Here is a 19,136-nt window from a genome sequence, read left to right as displayed (position 1 = left end):
CTATTGACGTTAGCGAAAAAATTTTACATGGAAATTGTAAATCTCGTCGTCCTCTACAAGAAAGGTCTTATGCAATTTTTCTGTATGTCCAACGGTTTGGGAGTTATTGGCCAAAAACGAAAATTTGGAAGAAATTGAAGGGGTACCCCTTGGAAAAATCTCGGGAAAATCGAAAATTTTTTTTCATTGTTTATTATTAGCAATGTTCTTCCGACGTCTGATTTCTTTTTAAAAAATGCGTTTCTAAAGTTCATAAACATTTGGGATTGACTGTATAGCCAATAAATCCTTAATTGTACCGTCGATCGGTCTCTGCCAATTGAAGTACGTACCCTTAATTCAACAGTCCTTTATCAATATTTTAAGATCGTCGATTCTACAGAAAAGGTAATATATTTATTCGAAGGAGAAGATAATCAAGTACAGAAGAAGATACATCGAAAACTTTTGCAACACCTGCGATAACGGTAACGCGGTTACCCGGTGGTTCAGAAAAAAGGGAAAAACGCGTGATAAGAATCGTGATGCGTTAAAATAGAAGACGAGAGAATCGACGTGCGTAAAAGGAACGGGGTAAAGGTAGCTGGATGCGTGATAAAAAGGAATGGCATAAGTCAGCTGCGCACGCCTGCCTGAGGAAGATTGGTCACGGTGACATTCACGGTTTACCGAGAGGAGTAGGTCGACCTCGCGTATGAAGACGTCCCTGAAGAAGCCATTCTGCATGCCAACTAACGCGCGTGTATCCAATCTACCTTTGCCTCGTACCTAAATAATCGCGGAATAGCGAACTCGCGTTTACCAACGATTTAATTAGGGACGGTGCGTTTCAGTTTTAGAAGTAAATTGGTGATACATCAAATTTATTCGTAGTATCATTTATTAAACGAACCTGATGCAGGCAATGCGAATAAATTTCTTTCAACAACCTCTCGCTCGTCTCTTCACGACGGGCTTAACGACCAGGGGAAACGCTAACAGCGGAACAGGAAAATGTTAACATAATGCAAAGGGTCCATTAACCGAGTCGGTGGTTAAGAAACTCCGCGTTTGTTAGCACCTTGGTTCTATGACACGGCGCATTACGCTTCTTGTAACGATTTAACAGCCGCATCAATTTCTTATCCCGCGAAGGAAAACTCGTCGGAAAAGTGTTACGTGCGATTCTCCACGACTTCCTCGCGCGCGGATTTATTTGTTCAAGGTTGAAACGCGCTCTACCACCGTGGTTAATTAATTCCCACGGATATTTCAATCCGTTAGGGTACACGGTAAGCGCAGCGACGCGCCGCGGAATCACGCTCAGCTTGCATCCTCGTCCTTTTTTACACCCTTTGAGAACTATTTTCGGCCCGTGCGAGTCTCATTTCTGATGCCGCCGGTTTCCTAAGGGAAGAGACGTAGTCGCCATTTTCGTTGCGGTGAATGTTGGTCATCTGTCGCGACAAAAACGGGAAATCCACAGTTTCTTTCTCGACGCATCTGCGCGGCGACCAGTGGATTCACGCTAGTTTACTTGTCCGCTTTACGAAACTTGTAAAAATATTCTGTTCAGAGCTCATTAAAAATACCCGAGTAACAAATTTTAGGATCTAGTTTCCACGATCTAGCGAGACGAAACTGGTTCGAATGATGTCAGATGATCCGTCCCCGACAATTATCTCGTGGCGTAGCCTCAATTAGCGCGGGTCTCCCGCGAATCAAAGTGGCGAGAGCGGAATCGAGCAGGAAACAGCTTCATTCCGCGCACCGCGTAAAATATATGTTCTGTAAAGTGGAGGCGGCCCCAGCCGGTGACCCGGGACCATAAATAAATGCTTGCTCGCGAGGTTTACATACTACCGTGAATTCTTCCGAGAGGGTTCTCTCCACGCCATTCGGATAAGATTTCCAAACGGGAAACCATCAGCCGTTCCGCTAAAAGACGACCTCTTTGCTCTTTTACGCTGCTCCAATTTGTCCAGACATTGTGCCCGAAGATGAATGTGCCAGAACGTTTCGAACATTTTTTTGCATTCGTTGATTCTCGTATAGGCAATCGAGTATCGTTAGAAGTAATCCGGAAATCCTCTCTTCATGCGAAGGATCCATTGAAAATTGGTTAGGGTATTTGATACTTCTAATTATCTTGTTCAAATGTCTCAAACTGTCATCAAAATCGTTACGTGGAAGTAAGTTTTAACTGCAGAATGAAGCGATATCGGGATTAAATAGCTCGATTCGATGGTTTCGCGAGAGGAACGTGTACGTGTAGAGGCGGTTCCACGTAGCTGCACCCCGGCGATCCGGGACCATAAATAAATGCTCGCGCTTCGAGGCTTTACGTACCACTGCGAGACGTTTCTTCGAGCAGCACCCGACACGGGGTAACCAGGAGGAACGCCATGGCCGATCAAAACCGACAGCCCACCAAAGAGAAACAGGCTGACCTAAAGCACATCGGTGCCTACATGATTCATAGAGGACCGAGGCGAGAGAACGCTCAGACCTCGAATGCGAGTCTCGTTCTCGCGAAATAACAAGCAGATGGAGTTTCCTTCCTGGAGGATCCTTCGTTTTGCAAATATGTATCGTACCTTGAGACAGTTTTAAACAAATGCGGATACAAGTATCGGAAGATTAGGTATCACAACGCAGGAAATGGGCAGTGCACGCATACTTTAAAGGCTTATCGTTCGCTTTGAACAACATTTATAACAACAATGTGTATGACACAAAGAGAGATACGTTATCCGTGGCCTCAGCATTTTGATCGATCGTTCCCGCATTAGAATTCCAATTCGGGAATCGTTCTAGAAATTACATTGCGCGTTGGTCGGGATTCGCTACCGAAAATACGGTCTCTCTAAAATCGTGAGAGAATTCCGTAGGAACCGGCCAACAATATAATAAGAGGGAAGCAGAGGGAGGGACGTTACGAGGACGCATAAAGCACGATAATCCAGCGAGACCGTGGCAAATTGCGCGCGACATCGTCGTCGCGAGCCAAGAAGAGAACACGGAGGCGTCGAAGTACAGCGACGAAAATGTAAAAAGAAAAACGATACACTGACGGTCATGAAAAATATACGTTCTAACGTCGATTGAAAAAATCGATCGAACTTATCAGATCGATCGATACGAAGTATAATTAAAGAGAAATCAGCAACTAGTTCTTCCATTGCAAATATTGTTCTATTTATTATCAAGCGTCTTTTCGTCCCGACGCTTATGTCCCTTTATCAATTCGGATACGGTTCCACCATGAATCGATTCACGCATACGCGCGTGTACGCACGCTCGTTTGTGTGTTTTTGTCCGACCTTAGGCGAGAGAGCCTCTGGCATCGCAGACACGTAAAGAGCCGCAGCTGACTGTATTGTTCCCGTTGAAGGTAAGTCATTAATTTTCCTGCCTCGAAACGTTCCCGCGCGACGTTCGCGTGAGCGTGTACCTATACTCGCGAGAGAGAGTATATCGTACGGTATCGTGCGCGACCACGGTTCGCCGGATCATTGCCAATTAATTGTTGAAAATTTCTGTTGGGCCCAGCCTGCACCGGGGAGTGGGTTATTAAAAGATTGTCAAGAGGTTTGCATTTCCAAAATGTCACGATCGTTAGTTTACCATGTAAATCTGTGAAGTTCGCGGAGATCGGCAAGACCGGCGAACGGTGCGGCTTATAAGGCATGGGAGGCTGGAATCTGGAACGTCGAAAGGCAAGGACAGTAACATCAGTATCGGTCCAGCGGCGAGCCATACGTTATCCGCCGAATGCATAAACAGGCCTAAACGCTCTGATTATCGAAAAGGCATCGTGTATAAGCCGGTGCTTCGCATCGGAAGATAATGCATTCGGTGGTTGGAGTCGCGTGTGTCGACCGTTGCCTGATGGATGGAGACGCGCACTCACTATTCCCCATTCTTCCTCGATCCCGTTCCGTTCCGTCGTCTTCGCGGCCGTCGTACACAAATACCATTTCTTTCTCTCCTCGTTTCTATCCGAGGGCGAACCCTCGGACACGGGACGGTTTGCCGCGCGTGAATTCAATCCCCGCGCGTCCACGGGGTGAACAGCGAACACGGGGTTGGATGACCCACTGAAAGGGCCTCGTCGTCTAATTTTGGGCGAGCTATGATTTACGGTCGCCGTTTGGAGGAAGGATTGAAAGATTAAGGGGAACGAGCTTCCACGAGATCGGTCAGATAACATTTAATTTTAGATTGTTTAGCGGTTAGGGGTCTCGATACTCCGAACCTCTTCGGTGTCGAAGCTGTCGAGCTGCCATTTTCCACGCTTTCGCTCGAAATTATGCAACAAAGGCGTTCATCAACGTCGCGTTTTCTCCACGTACGGCAAACCGCTCAAGGTCGTCGAGCGTTCCAAGCACGTACATCAATATTCGCCGTCGGTCCCGACATAAAAGAGACGAAAGAAGAAGGAGAGGTAACGCGTTCGCGACTTTCGTTCCCTGTCAACGGGTACAAAGTGCAGAGAGACGGCGGGGGTTGGTCGGTCGGGGCTCGGCCCGGCACGGTGCGGCGCGACGGCGGCCGGGGAACGCCGAGAGGCGTTAATTGAATTTGAGTTCGTGTGGATTATTGTGAAGCGTTTAAAGCGGCCAGAAACAAACCTATTTGCGTCGGGGAGCTTTCTCGTGGAAGATAACAAATGATCCAAACGGATAGACAGAGAGAACGCTGGCTCGGAAACTTCGGGCATAAAAGCTTCGCCGAGAGGGAGAGAAACCCGTCGTCGTCGTCCTTTCGCTCCCTCTGTCTTTCTCTCCCTTCGTTTCCTTCTTCAACCCCCTTTTCGCTTTCTTTCGTTCGTTTTACCTCTCGACACGCGCTCCTCTCGAAAACCTCTCGCCACGCGGATTGAAAAGCAATAGTTTTTGAATCTATTTATAACTGTCCGTTCCACGCGGCGGCCAACGCGGAACCGGAATGATCTAATTTGATTAGACCGGTTCTTTATGGTCTTCTTTCAACGGCCGGATCGATCTTCGTTTGTAGAACGCTATTTCATTCTCCGTAAATTTTTATGTAAATCGTACGGGGAATACCGCGATGCCTCGGTATATTATACAACCGCGTTACGTCAAACGAATGGTCGGTTAAATCTGTGAAACGTCTGCGACGTGTCACAACTTCCAATGAGACTGGCCATTAACAGCTCAAAACAAGGGTCGAGTCGGATCACAACAGGAATCGTGTACTAACTTAGGATCTGGCTAGGTTTCCGGAGTGGACTCATGGTTACGGATGTGCCGTAACAGGTGGATCGCGTAGTCGATCGGCGAGCGGGACGTCGGGGAATGTCGACAGGTCGTTGATTTTACGATCTTTGGACGGTACCGTGCGATCGGGGCCTCGGCGGCGGCGCAGTGGCTCGCGGCAGCTGCGAAAGCACCGAAAGGTCACAAATCAGCCGAGATGCTGGCTGAATGACGCAAAACACGCTTAGATAAATTTAAAGCGCGCGCAACGAGCCGAGGCGGCGAGTTTTCGCGAATCCACCCCGAGGACGAGACTGGCCCGGAGCCAGTTAGCCGATACGCGCCGACTCGATCCCTATCCGTCCAGCTTCTGCTCTTACCATGGAATCGCGTTAAAAAATAGTCCCACTTAGAAATCTAATACAGCGAGGTGGTAATTATAAATAAGTTCGGTTTAAACTCTGTCTGAGCCGGAACGTCAATTTTAAATAAGGGATATCATTTCATGGACAGTGAAGCAGACGTTAGCGATCGAGTAAGAAATTGAAATAGGAATTGGTTTAATATTTTGCAACAGTGTTATATAAAATCATTTAACGATTGCTTTGATACGCGCTATCGAATTTTTTTCTTGTTCGCCATCTGTTCGCTCAATTATCAATTACACAACGCGGTCGCTTATCAAGAGTTTCGTAATAAAATATATCCGTGACTATTTGTTCCACTCGTGTTCTCTAGTTAGAATTAAACGGCAACTGGGAAAGTAAACACTGGGGCCAAGACTACTAAAAATATCTTTCCTCGCTGCCGACTGAGATTTTCACTCGGGGGAAAATAGGAATCCAGCAAACCGTGTTTTTGAAACGGAGAGGGATTAAATCAACGTAAGAGATACGTTTTTAGGAGTTAGAATTTTCACGCTGATTCGATTCAAGACGATCGTTCGCACGAGTACGTCGAACTGATTTTAATTAGATATACGACACGTAGTCGTGTATTAGAAACAACGACGAAGACAAGTTTTTAAAAGGGCACGAGGCACTATCTCGTTGGCTCGGGCATAAGATCTTGAGTCGGTGGACCACCTAGGCACGAAAGATGCAATCGTAATTGCATAATAGGCACGATAAACTGGCCGGGTTATTTATGAACCTCCGCTCTTCTTTTGTCGGGCCCGTGTCAATGGAGAGAGCTGCTAGACGGGGATTTCGAACGCTGCCGTTGCTGGTGCTGGATGTGTTTCACCAGCGCAGCAGATCGAGCCACGAACGTCGAGGACCCCGAGTAGATTTTAGATTTACATCGTCTTTGTCGTCGTGCCACGCGGTGCTCCTCTCCTCCTATCCTCTTCTCGTTCCGTTAATCTCTTCGGCCGAGGATCGATGATTTATAATTTCTTCGGAGCTAGATTCCTGTTCGGACTTATAAATACTCCCTGTTCTGTCGCGTCAAACGTCTGATTTGCGAATTGATAGCCGGCCGTTCCTGTGTCGCGCACGCTTTTTGCCACGGCGAAGAAATAAAAATGAGTAATGCTTCGAAACAACATTGTACGATGCATACCATTTTAAAAAGAGAGATCGCGTCAGGAACTAATTTACATTGCAAATCACGATCGACTTTCTGTTCGTCGAGTGCATTGTTGTTCCGATCGACTGCGTGCATCATCGCACAGCTATCGCGGTCACGATGGATTCTATCATGCAACACAGTTTCCCTTTACAGTGGTTGGAAAAAATAGAAGTTTGCGTCTTATCACTCGGCCAGCACTTTGCGAGAGGCCAAAGCTGATTCGCTGGGCCGAAGGCTGAATTCCAGCGACGTTCTTTCGCGTACATTCCGCGCGTTGATCTTTCGTTTAAATGAAATGCAAAGCATCCCTAGCATTGCGTTTTTCTGCGCCACGGTTTTTGGAATGCGCAGCATCCGCGGTTCAAAGAGAACGCGCTTTGAGAAACATCGCCTCGCTGTTCGCTCGTAAACCTTCTTCTGTTCGATCGGAATAGATTCAGTGATGAAAAAAATGAAATCGAAGAACGAACTGATAGGAGGGTACAGATTTCTTTGAAATTACGATTAATGGACAAAAACAAAGGATGCTAAATCCTATTAAACAACAAGTCGTAGATCCACGTGGCGGCGGAGTTAAGCCGGTGGCGAGACTCTAAATATACATTCGTAGAGGATCAGACTCGCGCAGAGCGGTCGTAGGAATGCGACAGGCGGTCGTTTCGTGCCACGATTCCGGAGCAGCGACGCTTAATCGAGCAATTCTACTCACGCGCGATTCGGCCAGTCGCTCGTTGCTCGGAGGCCGATAGCGACGAACGCTGACGCCATTAATTGCACGTTCACAGAGATAATCCCACCTGCCTCCCATTGTGCGGATATCTGAATTACACTGGATGACCCTTCGTTTGATCTAGCTAAGCTACCGTACTTTTCGGATGATGGAAACCGATTTAGAAACATAATAGCTGGCCAGGATTTACGAAGGCAATTCCGTTCTCTAAATATTATTTACTCCGACACCGTAATCGAGATCTGTAACGTAGGAAACATCTTTCGTCACGGATTTTTATCTCTAAACACGAAACGAGAAATCGAATTCTCGAAAGTTTCTATTACTCGCTACACCCCGCTGGATTCGGGTATCGATCTCCGTGTCTCGGTGACCGAGAGGAACGACAGGAAAACCGATCGCGCGGCGGACTTCGGAGCGGAGGTTGTCCCGTTGCGTTGACGTGCGCGCGTAGTCAGACGCGGGCAGCCGGTCTGTCAGTCAACCCGGTCAGAAACGATCTACGGGAGAACGGTGACACGTTCGGTACACACACTCGCCCCGTGGTTCGGCGCGAATACGCGCGGAGCGGGACCACGGTTTCTATTAAGAGCCGAGCCCCGAAAACGTTCGTCGACGACGCGAGGTGACACCGAAACGGCTGACACGACACGGGCCTGTGCTTAGCGAGCAGTCTTTCATTCTACATCGTTGGTCTTAACACCAATGACAGCTATGCGACTCGTTGACCCTGTCTTTCTTTCTTCTCCCCTCCTTCCGTCCCAGCCCTTCGCGTTGGACGTGAAACATTTTTTACCGTGCGACACGCTCTCCATTTTGTTGAGAAATTATTATTAGGCTAGACAATTTCTATTTGCCGAGATGCAGAAGACAGAAAAAACAGATTCTTGTTATTATTATTATTTATTGGACACGCGTAGAAGAGAGGTATCGGATGTCACATCTGTAACAGTGTTTTCTTATTACAAGTCTCATGATTGTTTACGCTAAACACTGCGAATGCATAAAGTAACGGATAAGTGATTGCTCACAGCTGCCGCGGATGGTAAAGCACACACCGTTGACAGTCCGTATATTTTATCGCAACGCGCTCGATGTGCAACGACTTACCGAAACGCAAGGTGCAATTAAAATTACCATCCTGATCCATTTCAAGCGATACAGAATAAAACTAGAGGACGTAAAACACCTGTTACTTACTAAGCTCGAATTTAAACTTTTAAATAAAAGCTATTGCTAAAGGAATTATTGGTTAAATGCAAAAGCTTGATATCGTATAAGAAGCGTCTTTAGTATGCTTTCCTAAAAAAGAAATGACCGAGGGAAAGATAAGGAACTATGTAAAAGAGCATAACTTGCCGCACTATTCAAAGCGAAAGTAATCGCATGGAGGAGATTGATCGACGGTAGTTAGCGCGAATTCGTTTTTTTCTAGCGTATCCATCGCGCGGGATCTCATCTCGAAGTCGAATCGCTAACAGCAAACCAGAGCCTCGATACAAACACTTTAATGGAACGTTGTTACGGTGCGATTCGCGCGAGCCAGTTTTTCTCTAATTACTCGCGGCGAACGGGAAATGGGAAAAAAAACTCGCACGGGCCACGCGTGTCGTTAATTGCACGCTGTTCGTTGAACCGACTGCTTTCATAAAATGGCAGATTTATTCTTTCTCGCAAGAGGGAAACCCGATCGGCACGCCCACACCCATTCGATTATCCTTAAAATTTGTACGAGTCAATTTCCTAGGTTATTTTTATGTACGAGACGTCAGATCTATTCTTGGTCTTCCTTGTCGGTTTTGTCGTGGAATAAAATGATTTAGGTGAAGTGTATTTTAGAACAGAGAAGGGTGTTAAGTGGTAAATGAAAGGTGTTCGTCGTTTCTCCAGAGACGTTGTGTAACAGATTCTTCAGTTGAGAATGTAACTATAAATTGATACGTTTAGAATTAGCCTATGAATGGAGCATCGGGTCAGTGATTTTCCAACCGAATCAAAACTGAACCGAGCCGCGATGGAAGCGAACACTGTTCAGGCAATATTACATTCGTTTTCCACGCTGAAAAGAACAACGGTCGTCAACTTTCACCGGGACCCGCATTCTTTCATTGCAGAAAACCGGTGCATCGACGTTGACAAGACGCGGACGCGACCGAACGATTAATCATCGCGTCGCCCCCGGGGAACGAGAAAGAGAGAGACGAAAAAAAAGGAAGGAAGGTTTCGGGCCCCGTTTCGTATTCCGGTCACGGTGGATTCTCGCGCGTATCTTTATCACCAACGGGCTGATAATGGATCATTATCCTGCGAGCTTTGTTCGCCGGTTGAACGAACCCCGCGGTTCGAACGCAACACACGAATCCGTACGCATTCACGGATTATATTATTCAAAAGACGAGCGCGCGCCCCGCGCTTTGTTGTTGCGAATGCCTCGTCGTGGTATTCTTTCACGGACCCGACCGACGCGGACGCGACGACGAAACGCCGCGCCGCGGCGCGCCGAGCCGAACCCCATTAATCATCGTTGCCCCGTTGGATTTAGAAAAACCGGCCCGATGTTCTTCCTCTCGATGACAGACCCACGCTCGAAGCTCCTCGCGGCTAATAGTTTGATCCGTGTTTACCACGATTTCCCTTTTTTCGTACGACGTTAGACTTTTTGCAGTAGCTGCACTCGTTACGAGCTTGCCGTGATTTTTCACAGATCGAACAATGCGACGAAGGCCAATACTTTCAAACGATGAGCGTGTCGACACGAACTTCATGAATCGTTGTCAAAACATGGCAACTTTGATTTCAATTCTAATTGTACTTTGTAAATATAGTAGGCGTTGATTTACGTAGCAGCTACGAGGGCTCATCTGCGAGCAGATTGATAGTTTTCGAATAAGGGCTAATCACTGGTCGATGTTGAATGTCCTCGTTATCGTTTCACGAATCTCATCGAATCAACGGGCTACTTTCAGGCACCTTCGATCCACCCCCGCATTTAATTTCAAGATCTCCCATCAATAATACCCATTCTCTAGATGCTTTGCCATTGACTCATATTTTTACTTCAGGTATATAACAAAGGAATCTGGACATCACGAAATCAAAGATAACGGAAAGCACGTAGGTGAAAATTCTAAGTAGTTTAAGTAAATGAATGTAACGTCAATGATCGAGAATGAAGCGCGTGTACCGCCCGAGGAGCGTGCAAGCGGATCAGCGAAGCGGATTGTCTCCGCGGCGCGTCATAGGGTTGCATCGACGTCACCGGGACGCCGTCGGCAATTAATCACTGGGAAAGGATCGAGGATCCGCACGGCAACGATCCCCCGGTGGTGTCCCGTTCGGGTACGCGTGCCAGCTTTTATAGTTTCGCGCGTTGGACCATCGTATAATAATGAGCAGAACCAGAAAAAGGAATTCCGTTGGTCCGTTCGCTAAACGGTGATGGTCAAACGATACCCCCAACCAGAGAGGGACAGGGGCTGACTATTTATTAAAAAGTCACGGCGACGTGTTACATCGCGAGGAAAGCGATAACGAAGGGTCCCCGGTCGTTAAGCTTCGCTGGAAAGCTTCCCGAAAGCTCTCAAGTGGATGAGCTTACGCTCGTCTGTAAAAAGATTATTGTTGCGTCCCACAATCGGTTCGGTAATGGATTTTTAAATGACGGAAGCCTAAGATTTGTAGGTTGCGCGCAGAAGCTATGAACGCTATTATACCGCTGGCTTATTAAAACTCTCATTCTATTTTGTAAATGAAAATGCAAATAAATTTTTTGCAAGCGACGCTATTCTGGGTCAAAGTATTTTCTCACAGTACAATGGTTGGAAAGCCAGTTTTTTCGCACTGGTGACCACGGGCAGCAGCCGTGAGCAATCTCTCAGTTCTCCCTCGCGCGCTATTAATAGTCCCCTCATTATTGCTGTAAATGAGCCGACTCTTTAATATCCGCATTGACACGGATCTATGACCACTACGTAATGGGATAGCGCTTCTTCGATCTGCACCTGCTCGATTCGAAATCGACGTCTCGCAGCGAGAAATAAAAATATTCAGAACACTTTCCATTCGCCGTGTAATCATTTCTCTCCATCGTTTGTACGTAACAATATCGCATCGGGAAGCTCGTTGGTACGGCACAGTAGCCGATTATCATTTTACGAATCGGTTTGGAAAAGGAGGGCTCGAAGAAAGAGAACGGGTCAGAGTAATTGGAATATCGAGGCGTTACTGGATGAACCGGCTGGGTTTAGCAGCGTAACTGGCAATTGAGCGGCTGGAAAACCACGGCTAACAGGTTATTGGTATTTAGAATCGACCTCGAAGGTTTCTACCGACGCTCGATGCTATTCATTTATTAGTGGGATAGCCAGCCGGCTCGGTCGCTTTTGCAACGATAGGTGTAATAGGCGGAGTATCGTAATAACGGCGTTGCAAAATTATTTATGGCTCGGGCGTGCGCTGAGCAAATAGGTAAAACAGCTGCCAAGTTGACCAGCGTGGCGATACGGTAGCACGATGATGGTCGATGCGTTAAACGGCTCGTTGAAATAATTAACGAGAACCCGTGAAGCGTTACGCGTTCGGGACTAGCTATTATCATCCACCTTCTTCGATTCATAACCTTTCGACGCACAATAAGTTCGATCGTTCATGTCGCGATTTCATTTTCCATAAAATGTTACTGAACAAACGTGCACGTGAGATTTAGAGAATATATTGTTGCGTTCTCTGTTCAGGTACGGTGAACGCGAACGGAGAGACGAAGCGGCAGAGGACGTCGTACACCAGGTATCAGACTCTGGAGCTGGAGAAAGAGTTCCACTTCAATCGGTACCTGACGAGGCGGCGTCGCATCGAGATCGCGCACGCACTCTGCTTAACGGAACGTCAGATCAAGATCTGGTTCCAGAATCGGCGGATGAAGTGGAAAAAGGAGCACAAGATGGCGAGCATGAACATCGTACCGTACCATATGTCGCCGTACGGCCACCCTTACCAATTCGCGCCACACCCAGGCCAGTTCGCGCACTTGGCCACATAGGACGAGTTCTCGCCCGCCGAGCTCGGAGCACACGCTGTCCGGTTCCCCGGGATGTACGGCGAGCAGAACTTCTAAAAAGGCTTTTTTGTTCGAACCGACCCGTGGCCGCGGCCTTCTCGTCGGCCGACGTGTTCCACTACGGTGGAACGCGACCAAGTCGAACCGCGACCGGGCCACGGGAACCAACTTCGCTCGCAGTGAAGAAACATGTGGCGAGACCTCGAGACGCGAGGGTCTCCGACACAGGCCCACCGATCGTTACTCGTCAACCGGAATTTTCCTCTCCTTTTCTCCCTACGCACTCGGTTTTTCTACCCGCGTTTCGCTAACTCCGTTGCCTTTTTGCTGGCGTCGTACAGAACGTAACGAACGAGCGGACGATTTTTTGGGGTTTCACTATCGTTCGACTTTGATAGAAACTAGTACGATTTTAGGGGGATTGAATTCGTTTTTCGTTACATAAAAATTGACGTACGTTCTATGAGTTATTCGTTTTACATTTTTATTAGCTTGCTTTCTTATCTGTCTGCTCGTTACAAATTTTGCAATTGATTTTAAAGTAACTTCCCGATGAGCTAAAGACTAAAAAGGAGAAAATAATTATTTAAATGAAAAAATTTAATACACCACGTTTTTAAAACGGAGTAACAAGTACAAAATAATTACAAAATTGTAAGATTTAAAACGAGAAACGTGAGGCGCATGCAATAGATAATTGATGCATGAATAGTGTGCCCCACGTTTCTCGCTTTAAATCTTACAAGTATTTTGTAATTATTTGAACTTTTTATTCCGTTTCAAAAACGAGACGTATTAAAAATTCTTTTTTTACTTTCGGTGGGTTGGCACCTGTGACCACTGCGAGGATAACTCCGTCGTCGCGACACAGAACTGTTCGAAGTTGAAGGGAAGCCGAACGAAAAATTTTCTGCAACTGCGCAACGCCGTGCGCCCGCGATTCAAATGGACTGGACGCGCTCCGAGGGGCTCTCGCCGCATAAAATATTACCGAATGATCCCGAACGCACTAGGGTGATGAACGCGGACGAGAGACCACCTCAGCGGGTGAGATAAAAACCGAATCAGTAATTTTTAAGTCGTAGAAATTAGCGGTCTAAGTGATTAATTAATTGAGCGGACTAATTAATTAATTATCTTGCCTGGCTGCGCACAGTTTTCGCATCTCTGAATCTATCCGAACTCCATCTACCCTCCCCTGTAATCCCGTTCCGAACGAGAATGGAAAACGAACAGCGGAGAATGCGTCGATGTATGTATGTACTTACTTACTTGCTCGCTTAACTTCTCGTTTCATCTTCTTCCACTTCCTCTTTCTCTTCCTCTTTCTCTTTCTCCTGTTCCGCTCTCGTGCATCGAGGGCGTGCTCGTCGATGGGAGAACACGCAGCCTCCATCGCATCGGCGTACCGCGCAGTTTCTGTGTGGACGTTAAAGTCTCTAACTTCGTAGTACGTAAGGGTGCCTATCGAATACTCCTGTTCTCTCTCTCCGCTGTTTTTCGTCGATGAGAGCTGCCGCGGCATTCTTCGACGTCCGTTCAATCGATCAAATCGGAACGATGCGCGTTACGAGCGCTTTGTAGAAAATAAGAGGCTGTTGCACGAATTCTCGGTACGACACTGGGCAGCTCTGTAAATGTAAATAAAATAACGCGACTCGCGTCCCCTGTGGCAGCTAAATTTTAGACTACGTGTATACGAGAATCAATAGTCCTGTCGCAAAATCAATTTTCCGCAAAGATTACTCGTTGAAACGAATTCGCGATCAATTTGACGGCGATCTCGTACTCGCGACTGCGCATCGAACGGGTTAGCGCAGCTGTCCTGAGGTGGAGGAGAAGAAGAAGGAACGGGAGGATCCCTCTTAGCCGAACCTAATCGAACGAGAAACGGCAGGTGTGTATAAATGAATTTTAGATATTGTGTTCGCTGGTGCGACGCGAGCTAATTGGTTTATCTTGTGATACGAGGCGGAAGAAGAAAGCGTGGAGAAACAAGCGACAGTTAGCAATCGTTCCGTGCTTAGTAAACATGTTCGTGCACCGCGCAACTTTTACGCGAAGCAAATTCGGAAGAATACAGGGATCTAAAAAAAGAAATATATATATATGTATATGTTTAATTATCTATATTCGGAGTGTGAGAGAGAGAGAGAGAAAGAAAGAAAGAAAGAGAGAGAGAGAGAAATAGTCGCAAACGTAATGGAAAGGGAGACGCAAACGCATAAGCTATAACGTTGAATTGTACATAGCTATTGAATATATTGCAACACGATTATTGAACAACGTTATTATCGGTACGAGGCGTTAACGAACGAGCCGATTCCTCGAATTCTTTCGCACTCGATAACGGATTTAAAAAATACGTGGTAGAAAAGAGAACGAATCCGCGCTTCGTGGAATGTAATTTTATTGTTGGCGATGTGATAGATCCGGCGCGGATGCAAATTTCCTATGTTCGTTCGCGGTTAGACTTTCCTTCGTTATCGCCTGGTAATCCGCACTAAGGATATTTAAATGAAGCGAATATAGTGATGACTCTAATTATAATAATTATTATTAATATCATTACGATGATTATTCGAGAATTATTGATATTATTGCTATTATTCTATCGAGAGTGAGTACCGTTGCTAACGACTTGGTCCAGTGTTAATATTGTATTTTTTTTTATTTGTTTCGTTATTATTATTATTAATATTATTATTATTATTATTATTTTCCGTACCTATGAATGCAGAGTTCGATATTGTTTTCTGCGCTCTTCGAGGGAAACGAAGGATGCGACACGCATCGGTGGATCGTATGCCTTTCTCCTCGGTGTCTTCGTTGAATTTTCGTTCAAGAATTTTGATCGTCTTCGAAGCGTCCGCTGCACGCGCGGCGCTGAAATCGTATGGTCGAGGATGCGAATGTGATTCAATTCCGAAGTGGTCAATTTTGCGAGGAAGCGAGTATACGAGAGAAAACGAGAGCCTATTTACTCGTCAGGTGCGAAAGATGCGTTCTCCAACTTTTTAAATTAAGCTCAAGTATTACGTTCGTGTAGCGTCAAACTCAAATGTTACTTCATTCCATGTAATATACGTAATAGTCTAAACTAAAAAAAAAATACCTACTTACTACAATCTACGTAAACCTAGAGCACCGTACGCGTAAGGTCGCATAATTATATAATTTAAATTGTAATTATTAAATGGTATGACGTACAGAATTACGGGTCTGCTCACTCATTACCTTTATTCGGAGGAAAGTTGATTTATTACTAGCACCGAAAGTAATTTCTACGGTTGAAAAATGCGTGATCGACCGGCGACGCTTATCGCGTCGAACGACAGCACTATTTTTAATTGTCCTACGACTATCTCCTAAGTTTCAAGGAATTTGTTCAAGGCTCGAGGAAAAGAGAGACGCTGCCAATTATTTCCCCATCACGCGCACTTTCGAAGTCGTCGCGTAAATTGTTGTTGAAATACGCGAAGCAATAAGGATAAGTACTTTCTCGTCGGCAGTAATAAATAATGCGCACTTCGGCGATAAGGTACCACTCGTTTTTCACTGATAACGGTGATCGTGAAATGCCGGTTTATCGGTGGAATAACACGAGGCGACGCACATAAAAGTCGTGTTAATTGCATCCAGCTCGTAAAATGATAATTGTTATGTTTACAATTAAAAATATGAATGCAGCCGAGGGCACCTCCGCGCGCCGTCTCGCCGTTGATGAAATTCCAACACGGCGATAACGTCCAACGAAGAATCGAAAGATCGACCGATGCCCCAGACTCAAAGGTTATCAAAGCTCGCCCGCGCGTTTCACTTTCCTTTTACATATACAACACCGTTTGGACATCGCGCATCGGTTCTCTAATTGGCCACGCTTCGCGTTCTTCCTCGCGGCTCTTCAATTTCGATCGCGCATTATCCGTAATTACTGATATCGATCCGCGGCTTATTATATTTTCGCCGCATCGGAAAATAGTAATTGGCGCGAGTGCATTGAAAGATAACGAGCGGCAACCCGCGTGGAATAATTGCCGTTCGGTTAATAAGAGATCGCTCCGATTATCCCGTGCTCGCGTGCGATACCCGATCTCTCGCACGCTTTAATCCCTGTCAATTCGACTCCCGACTCGATTCCCTTACCTCCCGTTTATTAGATTTCATCCATCGGGCCCAGAAATCGGTTGAAATTAATGGTAAGAAATAAAGGAGTAGCTGATGTAAAAAGAAACGACCCACGATTCGATTGGAAAGCGATCCGGGATCGTGCGTGGCTTCCGAAGACGAATCCGCTCAGCTCGGCTCGACGCGGCGTGGCGCGATAAGATCGCGTGACAACAGCGGGAGGTCGCGCGTGATAAAGCAGCCTAGCACCCTCGAAAACTACCGAAACGGACAGGAGTCGTGTAACAACGGTACAACAGAAGACAAGAGGGCCGGACGCAAGTCACGATCAACCGGTGCCGGTACCGGCGTACCACGCTGTCCTCCTCCTTTTTCCTCCTTCCCCCCGCGCTACCGACGATGACCGCGCGGCTTTCGATTCCTCGGGATGAACACCGCGTTCACAGCCGACGACCGTGACTTTCCTTGTTCAGATCGTAACGATAGACCGTACGAAGCGAAGGGTGAGAGAGCCGTGGCGCCGCGCCGCTCCGCCGAATTATTGATTTTTTCCCTTTTTACGATTCGTCTTTCGTAACCGATCGCAATTGCAAAATACGAGATCATAAAAAATATATAAGTGAACCTTTGCAAATTTTCACTCGTACCGTTTTCTTTTATAAAGGAAAAATTGACGAGGTCTGCTCGGTCTCGTGGAAAACTCGAAGCGCGAACAGAGCGTAGGTATACGAGTATAATACCTTCTCGGGCTGGCGTCAGTCACTCAGTCAGTCATTGATACCGGCTCGGTGATTAATGAAGAGTCAAGGTTCGGGATCACGGTGCCGAGTTCGAAAGAGGGGACACGGCGGGAGAGCTCGCTCGAGAGGGACCACGAGTTTCGATACTGCGCGTTCCTCGGCAATAAAGATTCGTGCGATGTACGTTTACCGAGTTATCGTCCCGATAGGCTCATCGTATTTACGCACGAAATCGCTGCGCCTTATTGTTACCGTCAGTAGTTCGAAAAAACGAGCTATGAAAATCCGGGAATAGATTTACCGTATCGAAGGTTTCACCGAATCGTAAGTAGGATTAAATGCGACAAGATCGGACTCGCAGCGAGATTTCTATTCCCCGCAAAACCTCGAGACGGAAAGCCATTAACGGACACTCCCGCTAAGACGCCGCCAAAGATGATCCGCGTTTGGAAAAGTCGGATAACTCGATTGGTGCGCGACGCGGCGAGCCAGCGTGAGTTTTTCCGCGATAGAGGAGCAGCAGGAAGGCCAGGCCTCTCTCGGGCCCTTTCTCCTTCCATCAACGGTCGCTCCGCTGACTGACAGCCGACGCGGGGACCGAGAAAAGAGAAGACTCTCCTCTTCGGGACCCGTCCGTCTGTCCGTTTGTTCGTCCGTTTCACCGTCCGTACCGGACCCCTGTCCGCAAACGGACCGGAGCAAGACTTCACCACTTTTATGTACGGAGTCTGAATAACAAATCTGTCCAATTCACATGTCGACATCAAAGAAGATAATATAAACACTACATCGATACATCGTCTACAAAACCTTAATGTTTTATTAATGCGGCCTCCCGGACCCCCACCTATCTCTCGCTCTTTCTATCTCCGTTTCGTTCCTCCGGTCCATTCCCTTCGAACGACGGACACCAGGCGCGGCGCGGCTCCAAAGCCCGATTTATATCGACCGCGTAAAGTTTGCAACAAAAATTTCTTGCGACTCTTCATAGAGAGCGAAACTTCATCGCGAACACGAGTTATGGTAGAAGATCGCGTCGATTTCTTGTCGGAATGGAATCGTTTCCATGTCGAGGTTGAACGACCCGAAAGCGAGACTCGAAATGTCCGAGGGAACCTGTCCGACCATATCGTTCGCAGATCCTTGTCTCGACATCTCAGTACGGCTTTTCGTAAAAATCCGTAAATGAAAATCGAACGCTGCGACCTTCATCGATCGCTGGTCGAGAAGTTCGAAAGTATTCTCTTGTAGAATGTTCCAAGTCGATGCTTGGAATTCTTCAAGTAGGAAAGAGAGAAGCGTTTTATTCCTTGCCGGATATATCATCGACTTTACTACTTAAAAATCAAGGAATATCGTTCTATCAGATTTGTCGTATTAAACACCATTAATTGTAAGTTTCATTTACGAATTACGTGATCCGAACTGATCGAAGCAGAGGCGCGAGAACGATTTCAATTTGTCGAGCAAGTTTTCCAGACTCATCGATGGCCGAGAGTCGCGTCAGGGTGATTACCATATTCGCGAGATCGATGGCTCGTCGCGCGCATAAGACTTCAATTTGTATGTAAATCCTCGCGAAGTTCGACGTCGCGTCGTTTGACCGAGTTACCCAATTTGGCGAACGCGAGAGATAGTGATCGCGAGGCGCAGGCACACCGTGACATCACGGTTGCATTTATTTGTAAATTTTAATATTATGCGAGACC

General features: G+C 46.7%; 1 protein-coding gene across 1 annotated transcript in view; it reads left to right on the top strand.

The window, feature by feature from the left end:
* LOC108631350 (Sex combs reduced) overlaps positions 1–15,273 on the top strand; it is a 26,772-nt gene extending 11,499 nt beyond the window's left edge. The window contains exon 2 of the mRNA XM_018035194.2: positions 12,237–15,273. Within this exon, the coding sequence (XP_017890683.1) occupies positions 12,237–12,541 (305 nt within the window). The 3' untranslated portion in view covers positions 12,542–15,273. The remainder of the gene's footprint in view (positions 1–12,236) is intronic.
* The last annotated feature ends 3,863 nt before the right edge of the window (positions 15,274–19,136 follow it).

Source organism: Ceratina calcarata, unplaced genomic scaffold (assembly GCF_001652005.2).
Source record: "Ceratina calcarata isolate Rehan_Ccalc_2016 unplaced genomic scaffold, ASM165200v1 scaffold88.2, whole genome shotgun sequence".
Taxonomy (NCBI): Eukaryota; Metazoa; Arthropoda; class Insecta; order Hymenoptera; family Apidae; genus Ceratina; species Ceratina calcarata.
The sequence above is the reverse complement of the archived record's forward strand: the minus strand, read 5'-3'. Positions and strand labels throughout refer to the sequence as shown.